A 27,846-nucleotide genomic window follows, 5' to 3' on the forward strand; every position below is an offset into this window, starting at 1 on the left:
CTTCGTATCATCTACAAACTTGGATGTTAAGTCTGATGTACCATCATCAATATCATTAATAAATTCAGAAAACAACAATGGACCCAACACTGAACCCTGGACCACTTCACTAATAACATTAGTCCATGAAGAGCATTGACCATTGATTACCACTCTCTGTCTTCTCCCACTCAACCATCCCTTTATCGATAGCAGCAATAAATAAATAGATAAAATAAAATAAAATAATAATAAAAAAAATAAAACAAAATAATAAAAAATAAATAAAATAAAATAAAAAATACAAAAAACTAAAATAATAAGAATAAAAATAAAATATTAATAATAAGAAGAAGAAATTTAAAAAAATAATAATAATCACTCATTAGAGAAAAGGAAATAGACAACTTATGCATTTCCCTCCTCCTATCCAGCTAACCTTTGAATTTCCTCAAAGTGCCTCAAGTTTTCCACATCACAGCCTAAAGAAATATGCAATTTGTGAAATGTTTGCTGAACTTTCTGGAACAGGACATGATGTTGCCAAGGGGGATGTCTTTGTGTGTGTGTGTGTGTGTGCTCGATGTAAGCAGTGTGAAGAAGTTAGGTGCCAACTCAGTGTTGTTATGAGCCTTTGTGAGAGCTTAAAGGACAGGGTAGATGCCCTCGAAGGACTTAAATTGGGGGACCCCATCAAGCTCTCAGGTGCCCACATCAATGCCAGAACTTGCACTTGATCATGAGGCAACACAGTGGCAACTTTCAGGGCAGAATTCGCTGGTCCTATAGGAGCTAGTTATTGTCCGTGACTATTTTCAGGGAGACAGAAAATATATTGTGCAAAAAGGATAGATGGAATAAGACCAGGGTATGTCTGCCAGGGGCAAAATTTGATGACATTATAGAGCAGATATCATCTTTTAAGGGCACAAAGGGTGATATTGTTGTACACATTTGGACTAATGACATTAAGAGTAGAAGATCTGCGGACTTACTTAACAAGGACAGGCCAATGGTGAAAAAAAGTCACGAGTTAGGATTAAATTTGAAAGTGTCTGCAATTCTGCCCAGACATGATAGGAAGTAGTATATAATGAGAACCTTGTCAATCAGTTCAACCCTGGAGTGATTGTTCAGACTTGTGGGGTAGAATTTTTCTCAGCATGGTCTGTGCTTGTTAACAGGAGAGATAGTTTCTACAGGTATTGGATACAGTTAAATAGGAAGAGTGCAAGAATATTTGCTGATGCTATCGAGACAGTGTTAGGTCAGTTGGAAAACTGCTAGCTTGGGGAGATTCACAGACAATAGATTAATGGTAGCCACAGGCAGAGGTGAAAAATGATTCTTGCACTGCTTCTATTGAATGAGGGGCAGCAAGCTCAATGCTAATCGGATTCTTCCTCTTGCTCAGATTACTCACCTGAGGGGCATAAATCCAAATGGAGGAAAGACAACTGTAGAATAGATGTGCAGAAATTTGCCTTTAGCCAGTGGGTGGTTGATAGTTGGAAGAAACTTTCATCTGTTGTAGTGGAGGTCAACAACTTAATTAAGTTCAAGGCAGAATTCTACTAGCAATTGTTCGATAAATCATCGATAGGACACCATGGGCCTTCCTTGTTGGCCCCTCCGTAGCCAGGTGGGCAGGAGCAGCAGTGCGTAGCACATGCTTCTTGATTAGACCGGGGTTCGAGCCCGTCACCACCAAATACGGATGATGCGGAAAGGTCAGGGAATGACCATCGCATATCCCGGAGCAATATGGCCTTAGTTGCTAATGCTCCTAAAAAAAAAAAAAAAAAACAAACCTTCCTTGCAACCAGTTTACAATGCTCGAAGAACTTCGTGTCTGACTGTATCATAATACCCAAGTCCCTTTCCTCCACTACTGGAATTAGTTCAACTCTGCCAAGTGTTATAAATTATTTTGGGGCTACTGTTCCCCAGTTGCAATACCTTACACATTGCTGGATTAAAGCAAGCTTTAATTTTTCTGACCATACCTGAAGTCTATCTAGGTCACTCTGAAGAAGATCTGCTTGGCAGTGATCATTAACTACTCTACCAATCTTTACATCATCTGCAAATTTAGACATCACGCCCTCTCTCCCTTCATCAGTGTTATTTATGAAAATTAAAATTAGGTCAAAAACAATTAACAAACTAACTTTGTTATCCATATGATAAAGGAGTGGTTAATTTCAAGATCAGTCTTTTATAAGTTCATAACCAAAAAGTTAAGGTGAAAAATATAAAAAAGTTTAGCCATATGCTGAACTGAAGAATTCGCTGAGAGAGTGGTATAAAAACAGTTAACATTCTGCGACACCAGTGAAATGGAACAATAAACAGAAATCAATATAGTTTTTATTTTATACATCGTTAACGATTTTTTTACTTGATTTTATTCATTACATAAGTGCAGGTAGAAACAGTTTCTTTAAAACTTATTCTAATTACTACATAAAGTGTTCACCTACAAGAAGGTGAACGGTTCCTGGATATAATTTTTTTATCAATCCCATTTAGTAAACACCTTGATTCAATAAATTGGATTTTAGTGTAGAAATCCAATTAAGTTAAACTAACAGGTCTGTAATTACTTGTGTCGCCCTTTAATCCTCTTTGTGAATTAGGGTCACATTAACACGCCTCCGTAGCCGAGTGGTCAGGAGCGGGAGTGCAGTAGCACACGCTCTTTGAGTAGACCGGGGTTCAAGCCCCTGACTGCTGAATACGGTCGATCTGCCAACCCACACTGGACCAGCGTGGCAGATTATGGTCCATTTCCCTCAGCATGAATTGTTGAGGAGGCTTCCATCCTGTAGTGGGTTGATAATGGCTGCACTTTACTTTTTACTTTTAGCACATGTTCAGTCCAGTCCAGTTACAAATTATATATTATAATTTTATTATATATAATTTGTAAATAAAAATTTACAAATTATATATTATACATGGATACTGAAAATACAGTATATGATAAAATATTTTCTGATACTTTAGTGCAGACTCAAGGTGCATTCTGAAGAAGAAAAGTTTGTGGCTCAGAACAAATTGAATAAATCAAGTATACTATATAGCACGAATTGTATATTTACATGTATTGTATATTCCAACTGAAGATATTTAGGCTACTTTTGATTGGAAATGAGACATTTGCTGCCAATCCAAACAACCAATAACTGAATGAAGTGTGGTCGAAAATACGAAACCTGCAGTAAAAGGTAAATATTTTAAAGGTGGTTATGAGCTGTAAACAGCCAATCAGCTCATGACAATCAAGCAAAACAAAGAAAAAAAGAAAATGGTGGCAAACACAAGAGGTATCTTTAGCAAAAAACCAACAACATGTTGCCTGGAACATAATGTAAATTAATCTATTCTCTAATGTAAACTAATTTATTCTCTAATGAATATTGCAAGAGAACCAATGGTGACAGTGACAACCTAAGACCTGTAATAACATACCGGTAAGTTGTATTTAGGTGTACTACTCTGATATAATGAGTTGTATCACTCATTATATCAGTATAGGGGTAACCCACTGGTGGTTATTAAAGTTCATTTAATGCTAAACAATAGGGCTAATCAGAATACACAATCCTGCCATTTTAGAGTAAATACATTGGGTAAGTACCACACAGTTTATACGTTACTCTGGGGTTACTGCTTCCCATATGCAGTATTTTACATTTGTCAATGTTAAACTTCATTTGCAACCTCTCAGTCCATCTGCTCAACTTTTCTAGATCTGGTTGCAGCAGCGTACTGTCATTAGTGTCTTTAACAACCCTGCCGACCTTCGTTTCATCTGGAAACTTGGACATTAAGCGTCATATACCATCATCAATATCATTAATAAATACAGAAAACAACAATGGACCCAACACAACTTATAACATTAGTCCACAAAGAGCAGTGTCCATTGATTACCACTCTCTGTCTTCTCCAACTCAACCATCCCTTTATCCATAGCTGCAATTGGCGTCTAATGCACACTGCTCCAATTTGCACAGCGGTCTTCCATGTGCAACAGTATCAATAGCCTTTCTGTGATTCAAATATATGATATCAAAATTATTCTTTGCATCCAGATCCTTTGTGACCACATCATAATATTCAATCAAATCATAGTAACCAATCAAATTGGTCAGACAAGACTTCCCCTTAACAAACCCATGTTGTGTCTGAGCTATAACCGAAGTCTTGTCTAGATGATCCTGCAGTGCTTCTTTAACCAGTGCCTCCATTAATTTTCCTGGAACAGAAGTTAAACTAACAGGTCTGTAATTACTTGTGTCGCCCTTTGATCCTCTTTGTGAATTGGGGTCACATTAGCACATCTCCAGTCCATTGGTACCTCCCCTCAATAGCTGTCATAAATATGGCTCTGGGTTTGTTTAGTTCCTTTGCTCCTCTATATCCTCCTTTAATATAACTGGATAGATCCAATCCATCCCAGGTGTCTTTCTTATGTTTATCTTCAGCAATTTCTTCTCCACTTTGCTTTCAGTTATTACAGAATCATCTAGCTCACTTCCATACCACTCCCTGAATAACTCCTCATGTGTGAATGTAGATTCAGAATACTCATTTAGTTTATTAGCTACCTGAGCAGGATCATCAACAGTATCGATATCAAGTGGACCAATCTGATTCATCCCCTTCCTTCTAGAGTTTACATAAATAAAGAATTCTTTGCATCCTTTGCCAAAGATTTCTCGTAATCTGCCTTTGCTTTCTTATCCTCCTTTGTGACTTGATTACAGACCAGCTTATATCATCCGTGTCACCTGTTAATTTATATGTATCCCATGTATTTTTCTTCTCTGCCACATGTCTCATTAATTCATCTGACATTCATTTAGGTCTAAACCTTGTACTATATTTCTTAGTTGGTATGAAAGGTCTAGTAGCTTCCAAGATTAATTCTTTGAATGCTTCCTATATTTAATTTTTCTTTAGTCTTCTCCATTGGTGAAGCATTACTTATTCGAGGTAGTACAATATCATGGTGACTCGTGTGAAGGTATTCACAATATGAGATGCTTAATGATGCCAATTCCTAGTTACTTAGTAGCTGGCTGAATTTAAATGATGCACTTGCACTAACTTACCCATACACATCACGTAACTATTTTGCAACTGAGGCTTATAGCCCTAAAGTGCTCTATGATCTTAATTACTTGCACACAACTAGGCATTTCTCATATTGTGCAGTTATACTTTGCACCTGCATTGCCATCATTGCATCACCAGGGTATCTGCCTGCCCACCCACCGACCGATGAGGAGCCAACAAGCTCTGAAATGGTGCCATCTGGGTAGTGATATCTGCCGAGAATAAGTAACAGTATTCTTCTCCATTGGTGGAGCGTTACTTGTTCGAGGTAGTGCAATATCATGGTAGCTCATTATGAATGTATTCACAATATGAGATGTACTTAATGATGCCAATTCCTGGTTACTTAGTAACTGGCTGCATGTAGAAATGATGCACTTGAATATCATTTATTGGTGAATTATTTTCTGAACTAAAATAATATTGTAATATTTTAATTTGTAAAGTTGTTAAGAATAAATTTAAATTTCCCCTCTGTTCTCCTTATTTTAGCCTATGTGTCCAATTATGGGATCTGGCAACAATCTTTTCAAGTTTTCGAATGTCCACTGCATAGGTAGTTTGACCAAGTGCCTACTCTGGCAGCCCATATGGAGGTGGATGGTTTGTTGGATTTTGGTTTTGGAAACATCACTGGTCATCCCCTGGTTAGAATCTCTGGTTTGAAAAAAAGAACTATCATATTATGATCACCCAACAGCTGCCTTATCTGCCTATGATTATTATGTCCATAAAATGCATGTGTTCTCTGGTCGATTTTCTTGTTTTGCTTGATGAAAAACCTGAGTTTCCTGGAAACCTTGCCATCCAAACTGAGACTAACTCGGCCATGAAGTGAAAAGAAGCCCATAAAAGTTCCTTGCGTCATTGATAAGATTTGAAGTGAGGCCTTTTCCACTTGGTGTGGGGAGGACAGTGATTATAACCACTGCACTACCCAACCAGACTAAAATCCATGGTCAGCCATTCCAGTATTTTCTGCCTATCAGCTTGCTCAAGGCATAACAGCATATGTTCACCGAGGCCATTGAAAAGTTGTGGGCACCTACCATTTGCTTTGTCGACTATTGCTCTGTTCACTGTATTGCTGTTGCTCTGTAACCTTGGAACACCTTAACTACAGAACTCCATGAACAGCCCATGAAATTTGCAGTTTCTGTAATACTGTTGCCTTTCAACTGGGTACCCAACAGTCATCCCTTTTTGAAGTATGTCAGATCACATCCTTTGCCCATGTCGATCAAGTATTTTGATATAGACCTTATATCACAATCCACATATTTACCAGTTCTCACCACGAGACGGTTGCCACTAATGAGGAGAAATTGCCAAATGGTGATAATATTTTGGTTGGACAATGTATATGAATGCATTGTTTTGATACTTACAATACGTATAATTTACAGTGTTCATTTATAAGTTTTTAGTGCTGTTTATGTTGATGTGGTAACTTACTTTGATAACCTTTTAGGTTGCCTATGATTTTTTATTATTAAAAAAAAAAAAAAAAAACCACCATTCTCCTTTATGGGATTTTTTCCGCCCCCTGACGAGTACTGTTACCAAGTGCATGGATTGGTTGTTTGTATCCAATTACAATTATTATTATTGTTATTGTTGGTCAAGGAACTGTCTTGGTGTCCTACGCTTGTTCATGATCATGGCTTTCTGCAGTTCCATATAAGTGTTCTCTGGAAGGCTTATTGTTGCTAGGTTCTCACTTATGGTTGACACAATGTGATTGGGATGGTGATTACTTGTTCCATATGGCACATATTTTTTACTTCCTGTCTTAGGTTTGAGTACTTCCTAACCCGTATGTCCGTATGTTTTCTGGAGGTTGCTGGTGTTGGGCACTGCTATGTCGTTCAGGTAGGTAGCCATTTCCTTCTGTTGATGAGGGTCATGTCTGGTCTGTTGTACGTGATCACCTTGTCCGTTATTGTGGCATGGTCCCAGCATAGTCTGTCAGTAGAGGTCTCTAGTACAGTCTCAGGCTCGCATGTGTAATATGGTAAACTTTCTTTGATCAGCTGGTATTTTTGTGCCAGCTTCTGATGTATTATCCTAGCCACCTGGTCTTGTCTGTGAATGTAATCTGTGTGGGTTATCGCCAGCATCCTGCTGTGATGTGCTGCATTGTTTCTGGGGTCAGGTGGCATCGCTGACATGTGTCATCTGTTATTCCTGGATCTTAGCAATGTATTTCTTTTAGTTCCTAGTGTTGATTACCTGGTCTTGGATGGCGGGGAAGAGCCTTCTGTTTGTGAGCCAAATGTTGGAAGACATGTTATCTATGTAGTCTTAATGGAGGTTATTCTTATTAATGACAATTGATGCCAGAAATTGAGCTTATATAGACCAGCAAAAAAAAAAAAAAAAAAAACCCGCTTGTGTACTCCGTATGCACGAAAGATGTTTTGTGTGAAAACACCTTTGAAAAATCAGAACCATTTGAAAATCGAACAGCTAGAACTAAAGTTATGAACGATGTAACATTTTATGCTCATGCCCACTACTTACTCTACCAAATCAACCTTAGTAACATTAGCGTCATACTTCAATCCAAAATATTTAGTATGAACGATATAATGTTTTATGCACACGCCTACTATTTGCTCTACCGGATCAAAGTTTGGAAGAGGGTAGGGAAATCTAAGCCAATAGCCTAATTGCCCATTTGTTGAATAGTATGATTGTAATAATACTAGTGTTTGTATGGTTGCAATCCACATTTTCATTATATTCAATCGTTATGTGCCGCTATAGATGTTTTCACATCAATAATTTTCTGAGCAATGAAAGGGACTGAATGCCACACTATTATAGCCTTTGTGTTCAATGATGCCAAAGTCAAATGCAGAGCATTGTCGAGAGTATGGAGCAAGCCTTCCATGTTAACGTAACCCCAAAAAGTGTGAACAGAAAAAAAAAATATATATATATATATATCATTTATGTCCAGTATTTTTCAGAAATATTACCCATTATTTCTGAAAAATACTGGACATAATTTTGTTTTTACTTTTTCTGAACAAAAATAAAATACCGAAAGGATGGCATTTCTACCAACAACTGTCTACTTACTTTTTTACTTTATTATTATTATTTTTTTATTAACGGGTATTAATGAAGTGAGAATAAAATATTGAAATTGGTATATTTAATAACAATCACAATATTAAAACAATACACTAAATGCTTCTAAATGTATGGATATGCATTTAAAAAAAACTAATGATGTACAAAAAAAAAAAAAAAGAGTTAAATAGCAAATATGCAATTGAATAAATTTTATTAACACGTTACATAACACAAAACAACTTATTGTATATTCCAACATATAAGTTGACTTCTATTTTTTTCTTTGAAAATTTGTGTTTAGATCTTTTTTGGTGAACTTTCATGTTAGCTAAATTATCAATTAGCTGAGAATATCCATATTTTCTGCTTTTAGGCTTAAAAGGGCTAAGTGAGACGGTTGTTCTTGACTTGTGGTATTTCTTAAATAATTTTTTATTAACTTCAGCTTTGAAAACAATCGTTCCGTTGTTGCCACGGTTACTGGAATTAAAAAAAACTTTGTAATGAATACATTTCAGTGTAACTCGTGCTCATATCATAATACTGCACCGACGCTAGTTCAGTCAGTTCTCTTATTGTGTTAATTTTCTCTATTTTAATAATGGAGGAGATAAATCATTCGAATATTGATTCTGTATGCAAGGTGCGTTTCACATGATTTCTTCGTCTGTCATGTTCAGTAATATTTTCGGTGTTAAAAATGAAAATAAGTTGGCAATAGTTTTTAAACCCTTGAATCAGTGTGTTAATTGACTTGTTACAATGTCAATTATCCTATAAAAGATGATCTTACAACAAAAAACAACCCCATGATGTCATCCCAAAATCTTTTCAACTGCCCTTTTTAGAACTTTGGGAACAGTCCTGTAAATTTTCAAATCGGTGATCTTCTAGTTTGTCATAAAGTTTTTTGATTATTCATTTTCTTTCATTTTTAAAATCAGTCTGTGTACCCCATTTTTTTGTGACAATAGTTGCTTCCTTCAAAATAATTTCAGATTCATTTCGTATTTGTTTTACTGTGATGAAAGGCATTTCTAAGTATGTTGCTCCCTGAGCAATAGGTAAACCCTTTATTTCTAGAAATCTCAATGCCAAATTTATATTTGAAAGAACCTTTCCGTTATTACAGTAATAACAACAAATTCAAAATTTTCCATATTTTTCTGATTGTTTCTGTTTTCTTCTTCTTTTTTGTAGTATCCAAAATGATTTTGTTTAAAACTTTCAGAATATCTGTATATCGTTTTATTGCTATTAATGAGGAAAAATGACCAGCCCACTGTGTAGGGTACTGCATCTGATTAACCACAATATGAAGATAGCAAGTTCCAATGATTGATGCTATGTCTGAAAAACATAGATGCATTGGTGCAACTGCAAAATATTTTGATACATCTGGGATACCATTAACTGCATCATTCACCACTAAGTTGATGTTATGAGCTGCACAATGAACATATAATGCATTTGGTTCCATTTCTTTTATGCGGGCTTGTACCCCTGAATAAACCTCTCTCATAGTGTTAGACCTTATGTCCTTGGCCTCAACTTTTGATTACAGTGTGTTGCAAATAGCTATTGTTATACCTGCAGCAGTTTGATTGGCTAGAACAAAGCCAAGAAAAGAGTCCTTGATTTTTAATCAAGGACTCTTTTCTTGGCTTTGTTCTAGTCAATTTTATTTCCAGTATCGCTTTTTAAAATTTTGACCTATCTACAGATAATGCTCAGCTAATGTTGTTATGAAATGTCCTGAGTTGTCTAATATGACAGAAAAGAAAGAATAGTCTTTTATCTCCATTATTGATTGTTTTATTAAATAATTGTTTTATTAAATTCAGTCCTAAAATACAACTCATTTTGTATTTTAGGACTTAGATATTTTGATGTGCCAAATGGCAGATTTAACACCTGTCTCATAGTATTATCATATTCGGCTAAAATTTTTAGATTAGACAAAAAGTTTCCATTTTATGTGTCTTTCGGATTGTTTTGATGACCTCGAAATGTGATTGAATTTTTTGATAATTTTAGAGTTATTTTGATAAGCCACTCCAAAACTTTATGCCAAAAATTATGCTCTTGTCGTAAATTCTCTTCTACATTTTTATCCAAACATTTGTTTGCCATCCATAATTCCTTGACATAACAAGCTCCTGTATGTGACAGACTTGCTTTGTGGTCTTTAATTTTGTTGGATGAATTTTTCCAATCCTTTATTCCTTTTATCCATGCAGAATTCTGCTTACTTGGTGAGAACATCCAACAGGGCTCACATTGTACTGCATCCAATTTTGTGGAATATCACAACCAAAATCTGTTCATTTTAATACCTGATTTGTTTTGTAATACCTTTCTGAAAAACAACCTGCTGCTGTGATTTTTTGGGAACGGGCTGTTAGGTCTACAAGGTCCATGATGTAAGATAAATCTCTTCATATGTGTTGTTATTATGTCAGGATAATTAGCGATGTCACTTGGATATTGTTCACTGATTAAATTTTCTGATAGTTCTAGTTCATTGGTGTTCGTTTGGTTTTTTACATATATATCTGTAGTTTGTGCTGGAAAAGATGATGATGTTGATACTGAACCCAATGTTGATGCCATTTGTTGCTGTTATTTCTGTTGTTTTCGTTGGTGTAGTAATAGAAGAGCTCACTTTTCTCCCAGGGAAGAAAGAAGACAAGTTCAGAATTTTTTAAATTTCTTCTTCTAGTGCTTCTGTGGACTTTCTTTTCCTCTTCCATTTAGAGTAGCCACTTGCTTGTGCTTGTATTCTTTTTTTCTATTCTAAAAAGAAATTATAAGGTGACAGACAAATTAGTAAAAATTTCCTTACGTTTGGTTCTATAACATTCCATGTTATTGAAGTACATTTTGTTCTTTGCAGTTTGAAGTCCTTACATTCCTGCTGTCTGAAAAATGAAATTTACAAAGGTCACTCAAATGATCAATTTCCCTTAATGCACAGCTATGAAAAATGCTATGCTACTTTCTGCCTTTGCTCCTTCTGTATTGCCAATTTTCTTGAATGAAAAACTAAAGGGCTCTTCGGCTTTCTTGTGCTTCATTTGTATTACGATGCCTTTCAATATCACTTAATTTGGCTCTCTTTTGTTCAGACAAAAGTGCATTTACAATATTTACAAAAACATTTTAAATAATCACCATCTAATTTGTAGAGCCAGTTCTTATATTTAGCATATTTAACCCATTGATCAAGTAAGTATTGAATATATAGTTTTTGCTCATTTTCACAAAGGGGCAAAATTAGACACTACAGTTTAATATGAAAATTTACAAGCAAAAAAAAAAAAAAAAAAAAATAGTTACCTACTCCGAGTGATTGAATCATCACAAACAAAAAAGGACAAGTTTTCGTCAACACTCTGTTAGACCTATTCAGAGCAGTGGTTTGCATGCGGAAATGATTTAAATTACTGCATCTATGTTTTAGTCAGGATACTCTAGCAATTCAAAAAGTGAAACCAGCATAAAGCGACCCTCTATATTAGGAAAGTTGGACTGCAGAAAGTGGAATTTCAAAGAAAGGAAGTTGAAGAGTTCTGAGTGATTGGTGGAAATTCATATTATAATATATTTCTCTGATCTCTAAATGATCCAGCAACAAATTTTTGATAAAAAAAATTACTGACATCAGAGTAATAAAATTACAAATAGTTCTCTCAAATTGTAACAAAATGCAAAGAATAGTAAAAAAAATAAAAAAATAAAAATAAATCTACAGCAATGAGTAACATATATTAGTATTAAAAACTAGACAATGTTTAACAATTGCCAATGTCATGAACCATTCACAATTTGTGAACTGTCCATCATGTAAACTTATGAAAACTGGAATAATAAATTCACTTGGATTTTATTATTCCAGTTTATTGTGATTTCGTAATTCCATTTACATGGAATTATAAAATCACTTATTACAGAATCACTACAAAGTTGGCATTGCATTGTGCACATAAAGCAAATCAATGCATACTTCTCTATTCAGAGGTGCATGTTCACTGAGTGTAAAAGAAAAATAACTTTTTGAAATTCATATTATATCTTCCCCTGATTTGTAAATGATCCATCAACAAATTTTCAAAAAAATAATTACTGACTACCAGAGTAATAAAATTACAAATTGTTCTGTCAAATTGTGACAAAATGCAAAGAATAGTAAAAAAAATAAGTAAATCTACAGCAATGAGTAACATATATAGGTAGCCCTGGTTTTGTGCTGGTCTGATTTGCGCCGATTTGCAATAGTGCTGATCACTGACCGCAATTTTATTTTTATTTATTTATTTTTGCTTTTTTTTGCAAATTTTTTTTTGCAATTTTTTTATAAATTGAAAGTTTAAAATCGTGAGACAAAATTTATCAGCATCATACTGTGCTATGTATCATGCACTGTTCATATGATTTAAGACAATCTGAGCCAATCAGCAATTAGCACATCTGTATCAGAGGCGAGAAAGAATCCCGCCCTCAAAGTAGCCACTTGTGGATACGGGTGGTATAGGACAATGTGGTGAAGTATTCAATTGGTTGTTGTTTACGCTATTTACTTGCGTTGGAAATTTTATTACGCTAACATTTTTTTATAATTGTACTATTAATAAATTCAATAATAATAGTGATAGCCGTGTGCAGTTTTTGCCATCGTATTATAAAGTTTTTAATTTAATAGAATAAAGAGATGCCATGTCTGGTAAAAGTAGTTCATTGAATTCTAGTGCAATATTCGGAGGATGGAGTCTGGTCAAAGCCGCCATAATGTGTGTAGGGCTATGAATATGCCTCCATTGACTACTATTAGTGACTATTATTATTAATAATAATGATATTAATTCTTCTTCTTCTTTGGTCCTTAGCTGGCAGCTGGGGGAGGCGGTTGGCCACGCAACCAGTATGCTGCTGTAGGTGCCGCAGGGTTTCGGACTTGCTCTGTGATGTTCTTCCATACCTTACGATCCATGACTTCAGTCCTGGCCTGGTTAAGGTCGAGACGTCGGCTCTTCAAGTCATCTTCCACTTGCTTCGCCCACGTTTTCCTAGGCGCGGTCCGTTGGATGCTCCATTGGGTGGGTCGTTGTCTCCAAAGGAGTGTGGATGGTATTCTGTTCGTGCCCATTCTACATACGTGGCCAAACCATCTGAGCCTTCGCTTCTGGATTTGGTCGGCAATGGTTGGTTGCTGTTGGCATCTGGCGCGGATGGTATCATTAGTGATGCGGTCGCGAAGAGAGATGCCCAAGATCTGCCGCAGGCATCGCATTTGGAATACCTCAAGTTTGTTCAAATCTAACTTGAGACAAATCCATGTTTCCGATCCGTAAAGAAGAATGGGCAGGATCAAAGTCCGGAAGAGTCGGATTTTAGTCTTTGTGGAAATGTTGGTCCTCTTCCACAGACACCATTTGAGCGAGGCGAACGCAGTGGCCGCCTGTCCAATTCTGCTGTGGATTTCCATTGTGGATGCAACTTTCTTCTCCTGGACCAGCGACCCAAGGTATTTAAAGTCCTGCACTTGCTCGATCTGGACGCCTTCGAGATAGATGGTGGCTTGCGACCCATCTGTTGTCAGGGCCTTTGTCTTACCAGCATTGATCTTCAAACCGTATGGCCGGGCAATGCGGGCAATGTTGTAGAGGATGTCCGTGGCTTCAGCGTCGTTACCGGCAAGGATAGCACTATCATCAGCAAACATCAGGTCAGTCACATAGTGATCCTTGTCATATTGTATGCCCTGTCTGTTTCTGAATGCTTGCCTCATAATGGCGTCAACCACGATGTTGAAAAGCAACGGGGAGGCTACATCCCCTTGGCGGACTCCAGTTTGGATGGTAAATTCCTCTGATAAATCGTTCTGGATGCGCACCTGGCTGGTTAAACCGTTGTATGCAGTTTGGAGGAGTGTGATGACTTTTCGAGGTACATGTTCAACCTCTAGTAGTTTCCATAAGGCAGGCCGGTGGACACAGTCGAAAGCAGACTTAAAGTCAATGAAAACAATGACGGTTCGCTGTCCACACCGGATCCTCTCCTCCATCAGCTGACGAATGGCAAAGATTTGATCACAGCATCCTCGCCCGGGTCTAAATCCTGCCTGTTCTTCTCGACTGGTTTGCTCGCGATGTTTTTGCAGTCTTGACTGGATGATCTTCATAAAGACCTTTCCGATGATGGAAAGGAGGCTGATGCCACGGTAGTTCTTGCAGTCCCGGTTATCACCTTTCTTGTGGATCGGTACGATAATGGCTTTCCTCCATGTTAACGGAATTTGTTCAGTGCACCAGATGGTTTTGAGGAGTGAGTGTAGTCGGCGAAGCAGTACATCTCCCCCGGCTTTGATCGCTTCTGTGGTGACTTGGTCCACTCCTGGTGCCCTGCCATGCTTCAGGGATTGTATGGCTGCTTTCACTTCTTCTACTGTAGGCTCAACATCGACCATGGAGACCTCAGGGGGGTCGATCGAGAGTGCTGTTGCTGGCGGTCCCTGAGGTGGGTCTTGATTATACAAAGCTTTGAAGAATTCACTCCACCGTTGCAGGCGTTCGGATGGTGATCGCACGAAGGTCCCATCAGCATTCTTGATGTTGTCACTAGTCAATTTGGTCTTTCCACTCAGACATCTGAGGGTGCGGTAGAGAGTGCGGTACTCGTTTTTGGATGCCGCCACGTCAAGATCGTCTGCCACTTGGTTCCAGTATGCTTCTCTTTCTGCTGTCATTCTTTGTCGGACTTCTCGGTTTAGCTGCCGGTACCGTTCAAAGTCGACCAACTTTGCCTGTTTCCGTTTGTCCACGAGGTCGAGGCACTCGTCTGATATCCATGGTTGCGTTCGACGTCGGGCAGGTGGACATAGGGGCTTGGCACATTCCAGGATGGCATCAGAGATCTGCTTTTCTTCTTCATTTATATCCTCGGGCACGGCCAGCATCTCGAAGCGGTTGGATAGGGCGATCTGATATGCCTGTTTGTTGGCAGCATTCATTAGCTGCCTCCAGTCCAGCTTGGCTGACCGAGATGATCTTTTTGCATGCCGTAATTTGAGCTGCACCTTAGCCCGGATGAGGTAGTGATCAGATCCGCAATCAGGTCCCCTCATGGCACGAACGTCCACGAGTGATGAGCGAAATCTGGCATTGATCAAAATGTAGTCCAGGATTGCTGAGTCCTTGCCAGATGGATTTCGCCATGTAAGTTGATGTTTTTGAGGGTGCTGGAAATGGCTGTTTCCAATGATCAGGTTGTTAGATGCGGCAAAGGACAACAAACGTAAGCCGTTGTCATTGATCTTCCCATGGCCAAACTTGCCCATTGTTGTTTCCCAACCAGATCTGTTCACGCCAATATGGGCATTAAAGTCCCCTGTGAGGATGATCACTTCTGTCTGCGGAATTGAATCCAGCGTATGTTGGAGCTGGTTGTAGAAGTCATTCTTGGTCGGGTCCAGGCTAGTCTCAGTTGGGGCATAGGCGGAGATAATATGGGTCTTGATGGTGCCCTTGACAGTAAGGACTGCCAGGCGGTCTGATATTGGTTGGAAAGCAATCACACTACTGGTGGCCTGAGCATCGACCATAAAGCCCACTCCTGCTTCTCGTTTCTCACCACCAGAATAGAATAGCATAACCGCTTCATTAGGTGCTGGTGGTTGGATGATCATCGTTCCAGACCCGGTGAGCCTTAATTCGGATAATGCCGCGATTGATATCTTGCACCTAAATGATATTAATAATAGTAGTCATTAATAATGATTACTATTATTAATGACTATTATTACAACTACGCAGAATGCTAATAAAACAAAACAATCGATGCAAAGTGGTAGGTAAAATTTTGGTGCCCAGAACCTAACCTTGTGATTTCCGATTGACTCCATTATTTAAAGGGCTCCATTTGCGCCAGTCCCCCCAGGAACCTAACCCCGATGTAAATCGAGGGCTTCCTGTATTAGGATCAAAATTGGACAACGTTTGATGATTGCTGATATCATGGATCATTCATAATTTGTGAATGGTCCATCATGTAAGCTAATGAAAACTGGAATAATAAATTTACTTACATCTTCAGCATTTCTGTCAGAAGTTAGAAAAGAATGATCGTAATGGTAATGGTTGACAAAGTGTTTTTCTTGCTCTGAGAAACTTGAAAATGTAGAATAATAGTACATGATGCTTGATAACAGCTGCAAAACTTTCTTCTCTGCCAATAAAACAAATGAAAATCTCTGTGATTGGCCAAATTTTTTTGTTTCATTTCCCACTCTTGTTTCTCAAGTTACTCCAAGCAATTTTGCAACAAATTTTCCCCCACCACAAACAAAAACAGAACAGACACAACCCCAGAGGCTCACATCTGGTGAGTATGGACTTGTCACATACAGAACAGAACTTGACAAAAACAGAACAGATATATACCCAAGGGCTAACATCTGGCGAGTATGGGCTTGGCACACCCTGGGTCCTGAGCCGGATATCATAGTTCTCTTTCTAGGTGATTCCCTTCTACTTCTGACTCTTGTTTTCTCTCTGTTTCTCAGGGTCACTCAGAAACTTTTTTTGGCTGGTGCAGCATAAGCCTCAGGCTTCCTTGCACCATATGGCTAATAATAATAATATAAAAGAGTTGTAAAATGTATTATTCATGGCCAACGAGAAAGTCCAGGTCCTATTTGACCCCAGGGGCTCACATCTGGTGAGTATGGGCTTGGCAAACCCAGGGTCCTCAGCTGGATATCATCATTCTTCTCTTTCTTGGTGATTCCTTTCTACTCCTCTCTTTCTCAGGGTAACGCAAGAATTTTTTTTGGCTGGTGCAGCATAAGCCTCAGGCTTCCTTGCACCATAGGGCTAATAATAATAATATTGGCTGTATAGAAACAGTCTACTTCAGAAGTAGGTCAGGTTTCAGAACATCATTGACATATGCAAGGATCAAAGGATCCACAATTTAAATGTGTATCTGGTCAGTATACTAATAACTCATTCATAGCCCTTTAGTTTTTTCATTTCAGATTAAAAAAAATAATAATAAAAAAAATAACGTCAAATTTACCCCAAAAAGCTCTAAAACGCAGCACTGGCCATATCTAGACTGTTATGTGACAAATTTGTGTATTAAAAAATAAAACATATTGCCCTCTGACAACAATCAGTATGCACACACACACACACACACACACACACACACACAAAATGTAAAATAAATTCACCAACACTAGAATAAAATCGGACTGTGGTGTATATATTTGACACTGGTTTTACTGAATATTTCACTGCTATCTTTTATTTACTAATATTTCTGTTAGAATGGCATCAATCTAAACAATACTCTGGCAGCCTGTCTCTCATTTCATAAGAATGTGTTACATTTAATTTTAAAAAATTGCTCATTTATTAATGAAATTCATTAATTGTCATGAGAAATTAATCTGTCTTCCAAATTTCACAGGCCCCTTTCAAGCTCGGATCCTAATGCCGCTGCATTGGCATAGTTATGCCACTGAGTTTGCTATCTAACTTAACTAACCATTAAAACTGACACGTATTCTTTTAAATCATACTAATCTTGATGAATTGTTTTGATACATAGACTGTTGTAATTTTGACTGGATGTTATCTTTTTTGGTTCTAATAGAAATGAATGGTAGGCAGGACTGACATTTATATAAGCATCAAATTCTCGAAAGTTGTGAATGATATATATTTCTAGTGTTTTTCTTATACTTGTTACATTGCATGATTTCCTATATTACTGTGGTTTCATCACAGTGAAAATTAAGTGAGATCCCACTATATTTTTTTAACCTTGTTTAAAAGTTTTGTAGAATTTTTAACTTAAGTTCTGAAAGATTCTGGTGAATTTCTCAGAACTTAAGTTAAATTAAATTAAATTAATTGCCTGAACATAATAATGATTTCCAAAATTTCTTTTGTTGAGCCATAACTCATAATTTATTTGCAGATCCCAACCTGTGGTCAAACATTTGTGGGCAAATATTAATTTCAAACCTTCCCAAGTTAACATGAATCTTACAAATTGTCTCTACAATGAAAAGCCAGTTCCTTGCATCAAGGTGATTAGTTGTTTGCAGTATGATGGAAGTTATATTCGTAATAGCCTCGGTAAGTAAACTACACCAAAGTTTTTCTATTATTACAGAATTATTTAATAATCTAATTACTAGTTTTTTTTTTTGTTCTGGAGGCAGAAGGACCAGTATATAGGTTTGTATTCCCACAGATTCATTATTCAGTACCAACTAACTTTTTTATCTTTTGAAAAAGATGCTAATGTGCAATACCATTGCATACTGCCATAAAAAACAAAAACTATACTTTGTATATCTGGATGAGGATATAAGCAGCATCTTGGTATTCTTTCAAGATTGGCAAACAAACAAAAAAAATAAGAATTGCATTTTGTTTAATCTGGTTGTCTAGAATATTATTGCATGGCATATCAATCTAATATTAAAAAATAAATTAATAAATAAGAGTCTTGTGCATTGGCAGTCACATCAATAAGAATTATTTGCAACAACGGACTAAACATTAAAATAAATATATAAGAAACTGGTTAAAAGTAAAATAGATTGAAAGCAATTAAGAACAGTATACTGAGTGATAAAAATATACAGAATGGGATTATTGGGTATGTTACATTGGTAATTCTGTCAGGAGGACTGCGTTAATAGTACAGAGAAGGGCAACACGATTAGAATGGAACAAAGGGTTGCTCTTATGAAGAAAGTGTTAAGTTTTTCAAATTTACAGTGTCTAGAGACTAGACACCTGCAAGGTGATCTGATTGATGTGTATAAAGTCTTGAATGGTTTGAGCATGCTCAATGCTGATGTGATTCTTCCTCTTGCTCAGAACAATCACCTGAGAGGGCATAAATTCAAATTGAGGAAAGACAGTTGTAGAATAGATGTGCGAATGTTTGCCTTTAGCCAGCAGGTGGTTGATTGCTGGAACAAACTTCCATCTATTTTACTTGTAGTAGTAATGGCATGTGTTGCAAGAAAGCAAGTGTATGAGCTTATGTAGCATCAGCCAAAAAAAAAAAAAAAAATTCACACAACCATTCCCTACAAATGTTTGTCCAGTTCCTCCTTAAATTTATTTAACCTATCAATTTCCACAACGACAGATGGAAGTTTGTTCCAGCAATTAACCACCTGCTGGTTAAAGGCAAATTTCCACACATCTATTCTACATCTGTCTTTTCTTAATTTGAATTTATGTCCCCTTAGGTTCGTAATCTGAACAAGTGGAAGGATCCCATCTGAATTCAGTGTGCTCAACCCATTTAAGGCCTTATATACCTCAATCAGATCACCGCGCAGGTGCCTAGTCTCCAGCCACTGCAATTTGCAGAACTTAAGCCTCTCTTGGTAAGAGGATCCCTTCATTCCCCTCACCAATCTTGTTGCCCTTCTCTGTACATGCTCAAGTAAATCTACATCCTTTCTAAAATGAGGCCTCCAGACCTGTACGCAGTACTGAAGGCGTGGCCTGACCATTGCGTTATACAGGGGGACAATCACCTTTTCCCTGCTAGCAAAATTCTTGTATATCATTGACAAAACTCCATGACCTGCCCTGGCACCTGTCTGCATTGCTCAGAAAACTTCATATCTGACTGCGCAATTACTTTCAGGTCTTTTTCATTTTCTACCATCTTAAGTGTAGTAGCACACAGTTGGTACGTTTCTCTGGGGTTATTTCTACCCATATGCAGTACTTTGCATTTGTCAATGTTAAACTTCAGTTGCCACTTCTCAGCCCTTCTGCCCAAATTTTCTAGATCCTGTTGCAGTAGCACACTGCCATTATTGTCATTAACAACCCTACCAACCTTTGTATCATCTGCAAACTTCAACACTAAGCCTGATATACCTTCATCAATATCATTGATTAATTTACAAAACAACAGTGGACCCAACACCGAACTCTGTGGGACACCGCTAGTAACATTAGTCCATGAAGAGCAGCACCTATTGATTACCACCCTCTGTCTTCTACCACACAACCATCCTTTTATCCATTGTAGCAACTTACCCTTAATACCATTCTGCTCCAATTTGTACAGTAGTCTGCCATGTGCAACAGTTTAAAAAGCTTTTCTGAAATCCAAATATATGATATCAAAATTATTTTTTGCATCCAGTTCCTTTGCAACCACATCATAATACCTAATTAAATTTGTCAGACAAGACTTTCCCTTAACAAACCCATGCTGTGTCTGAATTATTGCTGCAGTCTTGTCTAGATGATCTTGCAATGCATCTTTAACCAGTGACTCCATTATTTTACGTGGAACAGAAGTTAAACTAACTGGTCTGTAATTACTCTTGTCACCCGTTGATCCCCCTTTGTGAATTGGGGATACATTTGCACATCTCCAGTCCATTGGGAGCTCCCCTGAATCCAAGGATGCTCTGATAATTATGGCTAACCATTTGCTTACTTCCTTTGCCACCTCCTTTAATATAACTGGATAGATCACATCCGCCTCAGGTGCCTTTCTTATGTTTAACTTCAACAATTTCTCCTCCACTTTGTTCTCAGTTATTAAAAAATCATTAAGTACCCTGCTACAATTTGATAACCTTCTGGCATTTTCAATCCTTAATAACTCCTCATGTGTGAATGTAGATGCAAAATACTCATTCAGTTTGTTTGCTATCTGAGCAGGATCATCAACAGTCGAACCATCAATATAAAGTGGACCAATCAGATTCATCCCCTTCCTTTTATAGTTTATATAAGTAAAGAAATCCTTGCTGTTTTTCTTAGCATCCTTTGCCAAAAATTTCTCGTAATCTGCCTTCGCCTGCCTAGCCTCCTTTGTGACTTTATTACAGACTAGCTTATATCTGCCATAGGCTTCTGTATTGCTATGTATCCCATGCATTTTTCTTCTTTGCCACAAGTCTCATTAGTTCATTTGACAATCATTCAGGCCTAAACCTTGAACAATATTTCTTAATAGGTATGAAACTTTTAGTAGCTTCCACGATTAATTCCTTGAATGCTTCTCACTTAGAATTTGCTGTTGGTAACATCATCAGTTGATCCCACTGTACAGTTAAAAACTGTCTGGGACCACTGTAGTCACCTTTACGGAAGCAAAAACCCTTTCCTTTACACCTGATGGTAATTATATCTTTAAGTAAATCCCACATCAGTACACTGTGATCACTTCCACCTAGTGGTTCTTTTGTCTGCAAATTCTTAATACACAAATGATCACTGCTGATTACCAGATCAAGAGTATTACCCTCGCTGGTTGTCTCTCGAACATGCTGCTGCAGAAAACAATCATCCAATAAATCCACAAAAGTCTTACTAGTGTGTGAGTGACGTGACCAACCCACAAGTTCCAGTCAATATCTGGGAAGTTAAAATCCCCCATTATAAGACATTCTGGTTTACTAGCCCACTCTATCTCTCTGTACAATTGTTCATTGTACTCATTCGAGTCATAAGCCTATAACACACTTCTATTCTTATTTTTGCTTTCGCAGTGCTTATGTCACACCAAACCGACTCAGCAGTGCACTGTTTATCTAAATCAACTGGATGCACTTCTTTTGATTTTGTTTTTCTTAATTAACAGAATAACACTTCCTCCCTTCCTATCCTGTCTATCCTTTCTGTACACATTGTATTCCCCAAATTCCAATTCTGCATTCCTAATATCTGTGTGACATCACATTTCTGCTATCCCAACAATATCTGCCTTTGATGTCTAGACCAACACTTCAAATTCATCAAATTTATTTACTATACTCTTAGCATGGGTATACATGCACCTATTTTTATTCTTAGTTACCCTAACACATCCCATATACCCACCTGTCTCACGATGACTGCCATCAGTCCCTGAAACCCCCAGCATCCCTCGCTCCAGGCCGCTGCTTATTCTAATAGAAGTAGTGCAAGAATCACCTTCACATCTGTCTGCGGCTACTTTTAACCTTTTAGTCTGTGAATCCCCCACCAGGCTAGCAGTTTTCGACCCACCTAACGCCGCCCAGATAGCATCAGTAAATATTCTTGCACACTTTCTATTTAAGTGTATCCCATCCCTGTAGAAGCTGTCTCTCCTGTTAACAAGCACAGACTAGGCTGAAAAAAATTCTACCTGTTTTTCAGCTGTTGTTGTAGAAGTTGATAGCTTAAACAGATTCAAGGCAGAACTAGACAAACAATTTGGAGCGAGTGGATTGGTGAAATGAGAAGGGTGTGTGTGTGTGTTTTTTTTTTTTTTTTTTGGCTGATGCTATATAAGCTTGCTTTCTTGCGTCATGTGCCTTTGCTAATGCTAATAATAATAATAAGCACGATCAGGCTATCATCACATTGTTGCTCTTAATTTTGATCTCTTTGCTCTTGCCAAGCATTACTGGAGTGCACAACACAGCAAATGTAATCCATGAATATTAAAGCAGTAATGGTGTGTTTTATTTTTCATGCAAAGAATGCAATATTTTTATTGTTACTTTTCACACACTTACTAGTATTTACATTATCAGAATGATGCAAGGAAGCAAGCTTGTAAGTGGCGCCTCCATAGCCAGGTGGGAAGGAGCAGCAGTGTGTAGCACACACTTCTTGATTAGACTGGGGTTCGAGCCCGTCACCACCAAATACGGAGGATGCGGAAAGGTCAGGGAAAGACCACCGCATATCCCAGAGCAATATGGCCTTAGTTGCTAATGCTCCTAAAACCAAATAACAAACAAAACAAACAAACAAGCAAACTTGTAATGCATTATCCGTTAAAAAAAAAAACCAAAAAAAAAACCAAAAAAAAAAAAACCCTCAGTCTACATCATTTGTCCTTCCTTTCTAATAATTTGTCTTATCCTTCTTTAAATTAATTTGAACTATCTCTTCTGCAACACCAGTTGGAAGTTTATTCCAACAGTCAGTTATTTTCTTACTAAAGGCAGATTTTTGTACATCTGTCCTCCAAACATCCTTTTCCAATTTAAACTTTTATCCCCTTGTGTAGGTATGTGTCATCCTGGAAAGAGTAGGGATGCCATCAGCATTTAGTTTACTTAAACCATTTAAAACTTCAAAGCCCAGTCAAAGGCAGGTCTCCTTAGGTACTAGTGCACTATGGCCATTGATGCCGATGCACCTAATAAATCCTCAAACAAACAAACAAACCTCATAGATACTTAGTTTCCAGATGATGCAATTCATGTTATTCAAATTTTTCTTGGCAAGAGAACTCTTGTGTGCCCCCAGAGTAATCCTATTGCTCTTCTTTATACTTTTCCAACAGATACATATAAATTCATTTTATTGCCCAAAATATATACAGGCAACCCCCACATAACACAGTACTTCTACAACATGGTTTCACTGTAACACGATTGATAAATTGCGACAATCCTCGCACAACACAAGGATTTTGCTCTAACATGGTTATAGAATTGTGGCAAACCTTGCATAACACGGTATTTTTTAGCTTTTGTGCTGGGAAAAAACCTGCTATTATTTGGATTAATTTTTCAACATTTGAATTCTTTTTTGTGAATCCCCACTGTTAACTCATTAGACGTTACGGGAAAAAAAAAAGAAAAAAAAAAAGGGAAATCCTCGTATTTTATTTTGTTGGGAAATCTCCATGTTAGGATCTGTGCTACTGAACTTGTGCTTGTTTGAGACCATAAAAATTTGTGACCTTGAAGCATGCAGTTTGTAACTTTTAAGGTTTTTGTAAGGTCATTTTGGTTTTTATTTGATCGTTTATAAATTTTTCCACGTACGTATTACCTTTGTTCATAGGAAGGTATTGGAATAATTTATTTGTTCTGAATTAAATTCCAGCCCTAAATTATGGCTAAGGAAATTAGGCATAATTTGGATAACTGCAGATTTATTTAAAGAATGGATTATAAATCGTGTAACTGTGGAAAAACTATTTAAAGCAGAAAAATCTAGATTTCAAAGTTTTTATTATTATTGACGATAAAATATTATTAATGAGAGCCTTGTCGATCAATTCGGCCCTGGAAAGATTGTGCAAGGATCAAGGGGTAGAATTTTTTTCAGCCTGGTTTGTACTTGTTAACAGAAGGGACTGCTTCTACAGGGATGGGATACACTTAAATAGAAAGAGTGAAAGAATATTTGCTGATGCTATCGAGGCAGTGTTAGGTGGGTCGGAAAACTGCTAACTTGGGGGGAGATACAAGGACTAATAGATTAACAGTAGCCACTGGCAGAGGTGAAAGTGATTCTTGCACTGCTTCTATTGGAATGAGCAGAAGCCTGGAAAACAAGATGCAAGATATTTCAGAGACTGCTGGGAGTCATTGCGGTACAAGTAAATGGATTGTGCTAGGGTAGCTAAGAAAAAGAACAGGTGCATGTATACTTGCGTGTACACCAATGGTAGGAGTTTAGTAAATAAATTTGATGAATTTGAGGTATTGCTCAAAGCATCAAAGGCAGATATTGTTGAGAAATCAGAGACGTGGTGTTATGCAGAACTGGAATTTGGGGAGTACAACGTCTACAGAAAGGATAGACAGGATAGAAAGGGAGGAGGGGTTATGCTATTAGTTAAGAAACACACAAAATCCAAGGAAGTGAAGCCACTCGACATCGCTGGACAGTGCAGCGTCGAGTCACTTTGTTGTGACATAAACACTGGGAGATCAAAATTGAGAGTAGGAGTGTGCTAGAGGCCTAATGACTCTGATGAGTATAATAAGAAACTGTACAGGGAAATAGAGTGGGCCAGTAAATCAGAGAGTCTTATAATGGGGGATTTTAATTTCTCAGATATTGACTAGAATTTGTGGGTTGGTCACTCATACACTAGCAAGGCTTTTGTGGATTTATTGGATGATTGTTTTCTACATCAGCATGTTCGGGAGGCAACTAGAGGGAGTAATATTCTTGATTTGATTATCAGTATGATTCTTCATGCATTAAGAATCTGCAGATAGAGGAACCACTAGGTGGCAGTGATCACAGTGTGCTGAAGTGGGATTTACTCAAAGAAGTAACTACCATCAGGGGTAAAGGGTAGGGTTATTGCTTTCGTAAAGGCGACTACAATGGTCTGAGACAGTATTTAAATTCTATACAGTGGGACCAACTGATGATGTTACCAACAGCAAACTCAAAATGGGAAGCATTCAAAGAATTTATCTTGGAAGCTACAAGGCTTTACATACCGACTAAGAAATATTGTTCAAGGTTTAGGCCTAAATGGATGTCAGATGAACTAATGAGACATACGACAGAGAAGAAAAATGCTTGGGATACATATAAATTAACATGTGACACAGAAGCCTATGATAGATATAAGTTGATCTGTAAACAAGTTACAAAGGAGGTTAGGCAGGCGAAGGCAGTTTATGAGAAATCTTTACCAAAGGATGCAAAGAAAAACAGTAAAGAGTTCTTTTCATATGTAAACTCTAGAAGGTAGGGGATGAATCAGATTGGTCCACTTGATATCGATGGTTCAACTGTTGATGATCCTGCTCAGGTAGCTAACAAATTAATGAATATTTTGCATCGACATTCACACATGAGGAGTTATTCAGCGAGGGGAATGCCAGAGGTGTATTCAGCTCTGGCAGTAAGCTAGATAATCTTGTAATAACTGAGAGTAAAGTGGAGGAGAAATTGTTGAAGATAAACACAAGAAAGGCACCTGAGGTGGATGGGATCTATCCAGTTATATTAAAAGATGCAGCAAAGGAAGTAAGCAAACCCTTAGCCATAATTATGAGAGCTTCCTTGGACTCAGGGGAGGTACCCATGGACGGGAGATGTGCAAATGTAACTCCAATTCACAAAGGAGGATCAAAGGCTGACACAAGTAATTATAGACCTGTGAGTTTAACTTCTGTTCCAGGAAAATTAATGAAGGCACTGGTTAAGGAAGCACTGCAGGATCATCTGGACAAGACTTCAGTTATAGCTCGAACACAGCATGGTTTTGTTAAGGGGAAGTCTTGCCTGACCAATTTGATTGGATACTGTGATGCAGTCACAAAAGAACTGGATGCACGGAAAACTTTGGTATTATATACTTTAATCTTAGAAAGGTTTTTGATACTGTTGCACATGGAAGGCTGCTGCACAAATTGGAGCAGTGTGGCATTGAAGGCAAATTGCTGCTATGGATAAAGGGGTGGTTGAGGGGGAGAAGACAGAGAGTGGTAATCAATGTACAGTGCTCAACATGGACTAATGTTATTAGTGGAGTCCCTCAGGGTTCAGTGTTGGGTTCATTATCATTTTTTGTTTTTATAAATAATATTGATGATGGTATATCAAGCTTAATGTCCAAGTTTCCAGACGATAACAAAAGTTGGCAGGGTTGTTAAGGACACTACTGATGCTATGCTGCTGCAACAGGATCTGGAAATGTTGAGCAGATGGGCTGAGAGGTGGCAAATGAAGTTTAACATTGATAAATGTAAAGTACTACATATGGGAAACAGCAACCCCAGAGCAACGTATCAACTCTGTGGTACTACACTGACAGTGGTAGAGAATGAAAAGGACCTGGGGGTAATTGTGCAGGCAGATAAGAAGTTCTCTGAGCAGTGCAGATGGGCTGCAAGAGTAGCTCATGGTGTCTTATCAATGATATACAGGAATTTTTCTAGCAGGGATAAGGAGGTTATTATTCCCTTGTATAAGGCAATGGTCAGGCCACACTTTGAGTACTGTATACAGGTCTGGATGCCTCATTTCAAGAAGGATGTAGAGCTGCTGGAACGAGTACAGAGAAAGGCAACAAGGTTAGTGAATGGAACAAAGGGTTGCTCTTGCGAAGAAAGGCTTAAGTTTTGCAAATTACAGTGTCTGGAGACTAGGCACCGGTGTATAAAGCCTTGAATGGTTTGAACATGCTCAGTGCTGATGGGATTCTGCCTCTTGCTCAGAATAATTACCTGAGAGGGCATAAATTCAAATTGAGGAACGACAGATGTAGGATAGATGTGCGGAAATTTGCCTTTAGCCAGCGGGTAGTTGGTTGGGTTTTTTTTTTTTTTTTTTTTTTGATTTGGTAGTTGTTGGCGCATCGGCTTCTGTGGCCATATTGCACCTCCCAAGGTTTTTGCAGTACTTTGATCCAAGCCCGAGGCGGGAATCGAACCCGCGACCTTTGGGTTGCCGGGCAGGTACTTTACCCACTCGGCTAGCCCGGTCGGCGGTTGTTGGTGGAACAGACTTCCATCCCTTGTTGTGGAAGTTGATAGCCTAAATAAATTTAAGGCTCAGCTGGACAGGTATTTCGAATGAACGGAGGGGTGAAGTGGAAGTTTTTTTCTTTCTTTTTTTTTTTTTTTTTTATTCTGGCTGATGCTGCATAAGCTTGCTTTCTTGCATCATATGCCTCTACTAATGCTATTGGAGCCAGCCCATCCAAAAGATTTAAGTCATCTAAAATGTTGAAGTAATGTTCTTACTAGTTAATACAGCTTCTTTAATTCAGCAATTAGATCAAGGCATTATATCTACCTTTAAAACTCATTACATCAGAAAATAGTTAAATTTCATTTTGAAAAAAAAAAAAAAAAAAAAGATTGCGAAAAATATATGGTCAGAGTTAGTTCATTCAAGAAATATGGTCCAA

At 37.7% G+C, this 27,846-nt stretch overlaps 1 protein-coding gene across 1 annotated transcript in view; it reads left to right on the plus strand.

Annotated features, from left to right (window-relative positions):
• LOC150091190 (integrin alpha-9-like) overlaps positions 1–27,846 on the plus strand; it is a 570,795-nt gene that overhangs the window by 244,068 nt on the left and 298,881 nt on the right. The window contains exon 15 of the mRNA XM_090382714.1: positions 18,175–18,335. Within this exon, the coding sequence (XP_090238840.1) occupies positions 18,175–18,335 (161 nt within the window). The remainder of the gene's footprint in view (positions 1–18,174; positions 18,336–27,846) is intronic.

This window comes from Mastigoproctus giganteus, chromosome 1 (genome assembly GCF_048544385.1).
Source record: "Mastigoproctus giganteus isolate SK-2022 chromosome 1, ASM4854438v1, whole genome shotgun sequence".
Classification (NCBI taxonomy): domain Eukaryota; kingdom Metazoa; phylum Arthropoda; class Arachnida; order Uropygi; family Thelyphonidae; genus Mastigoproctus; species Mastigoproctus giganteus.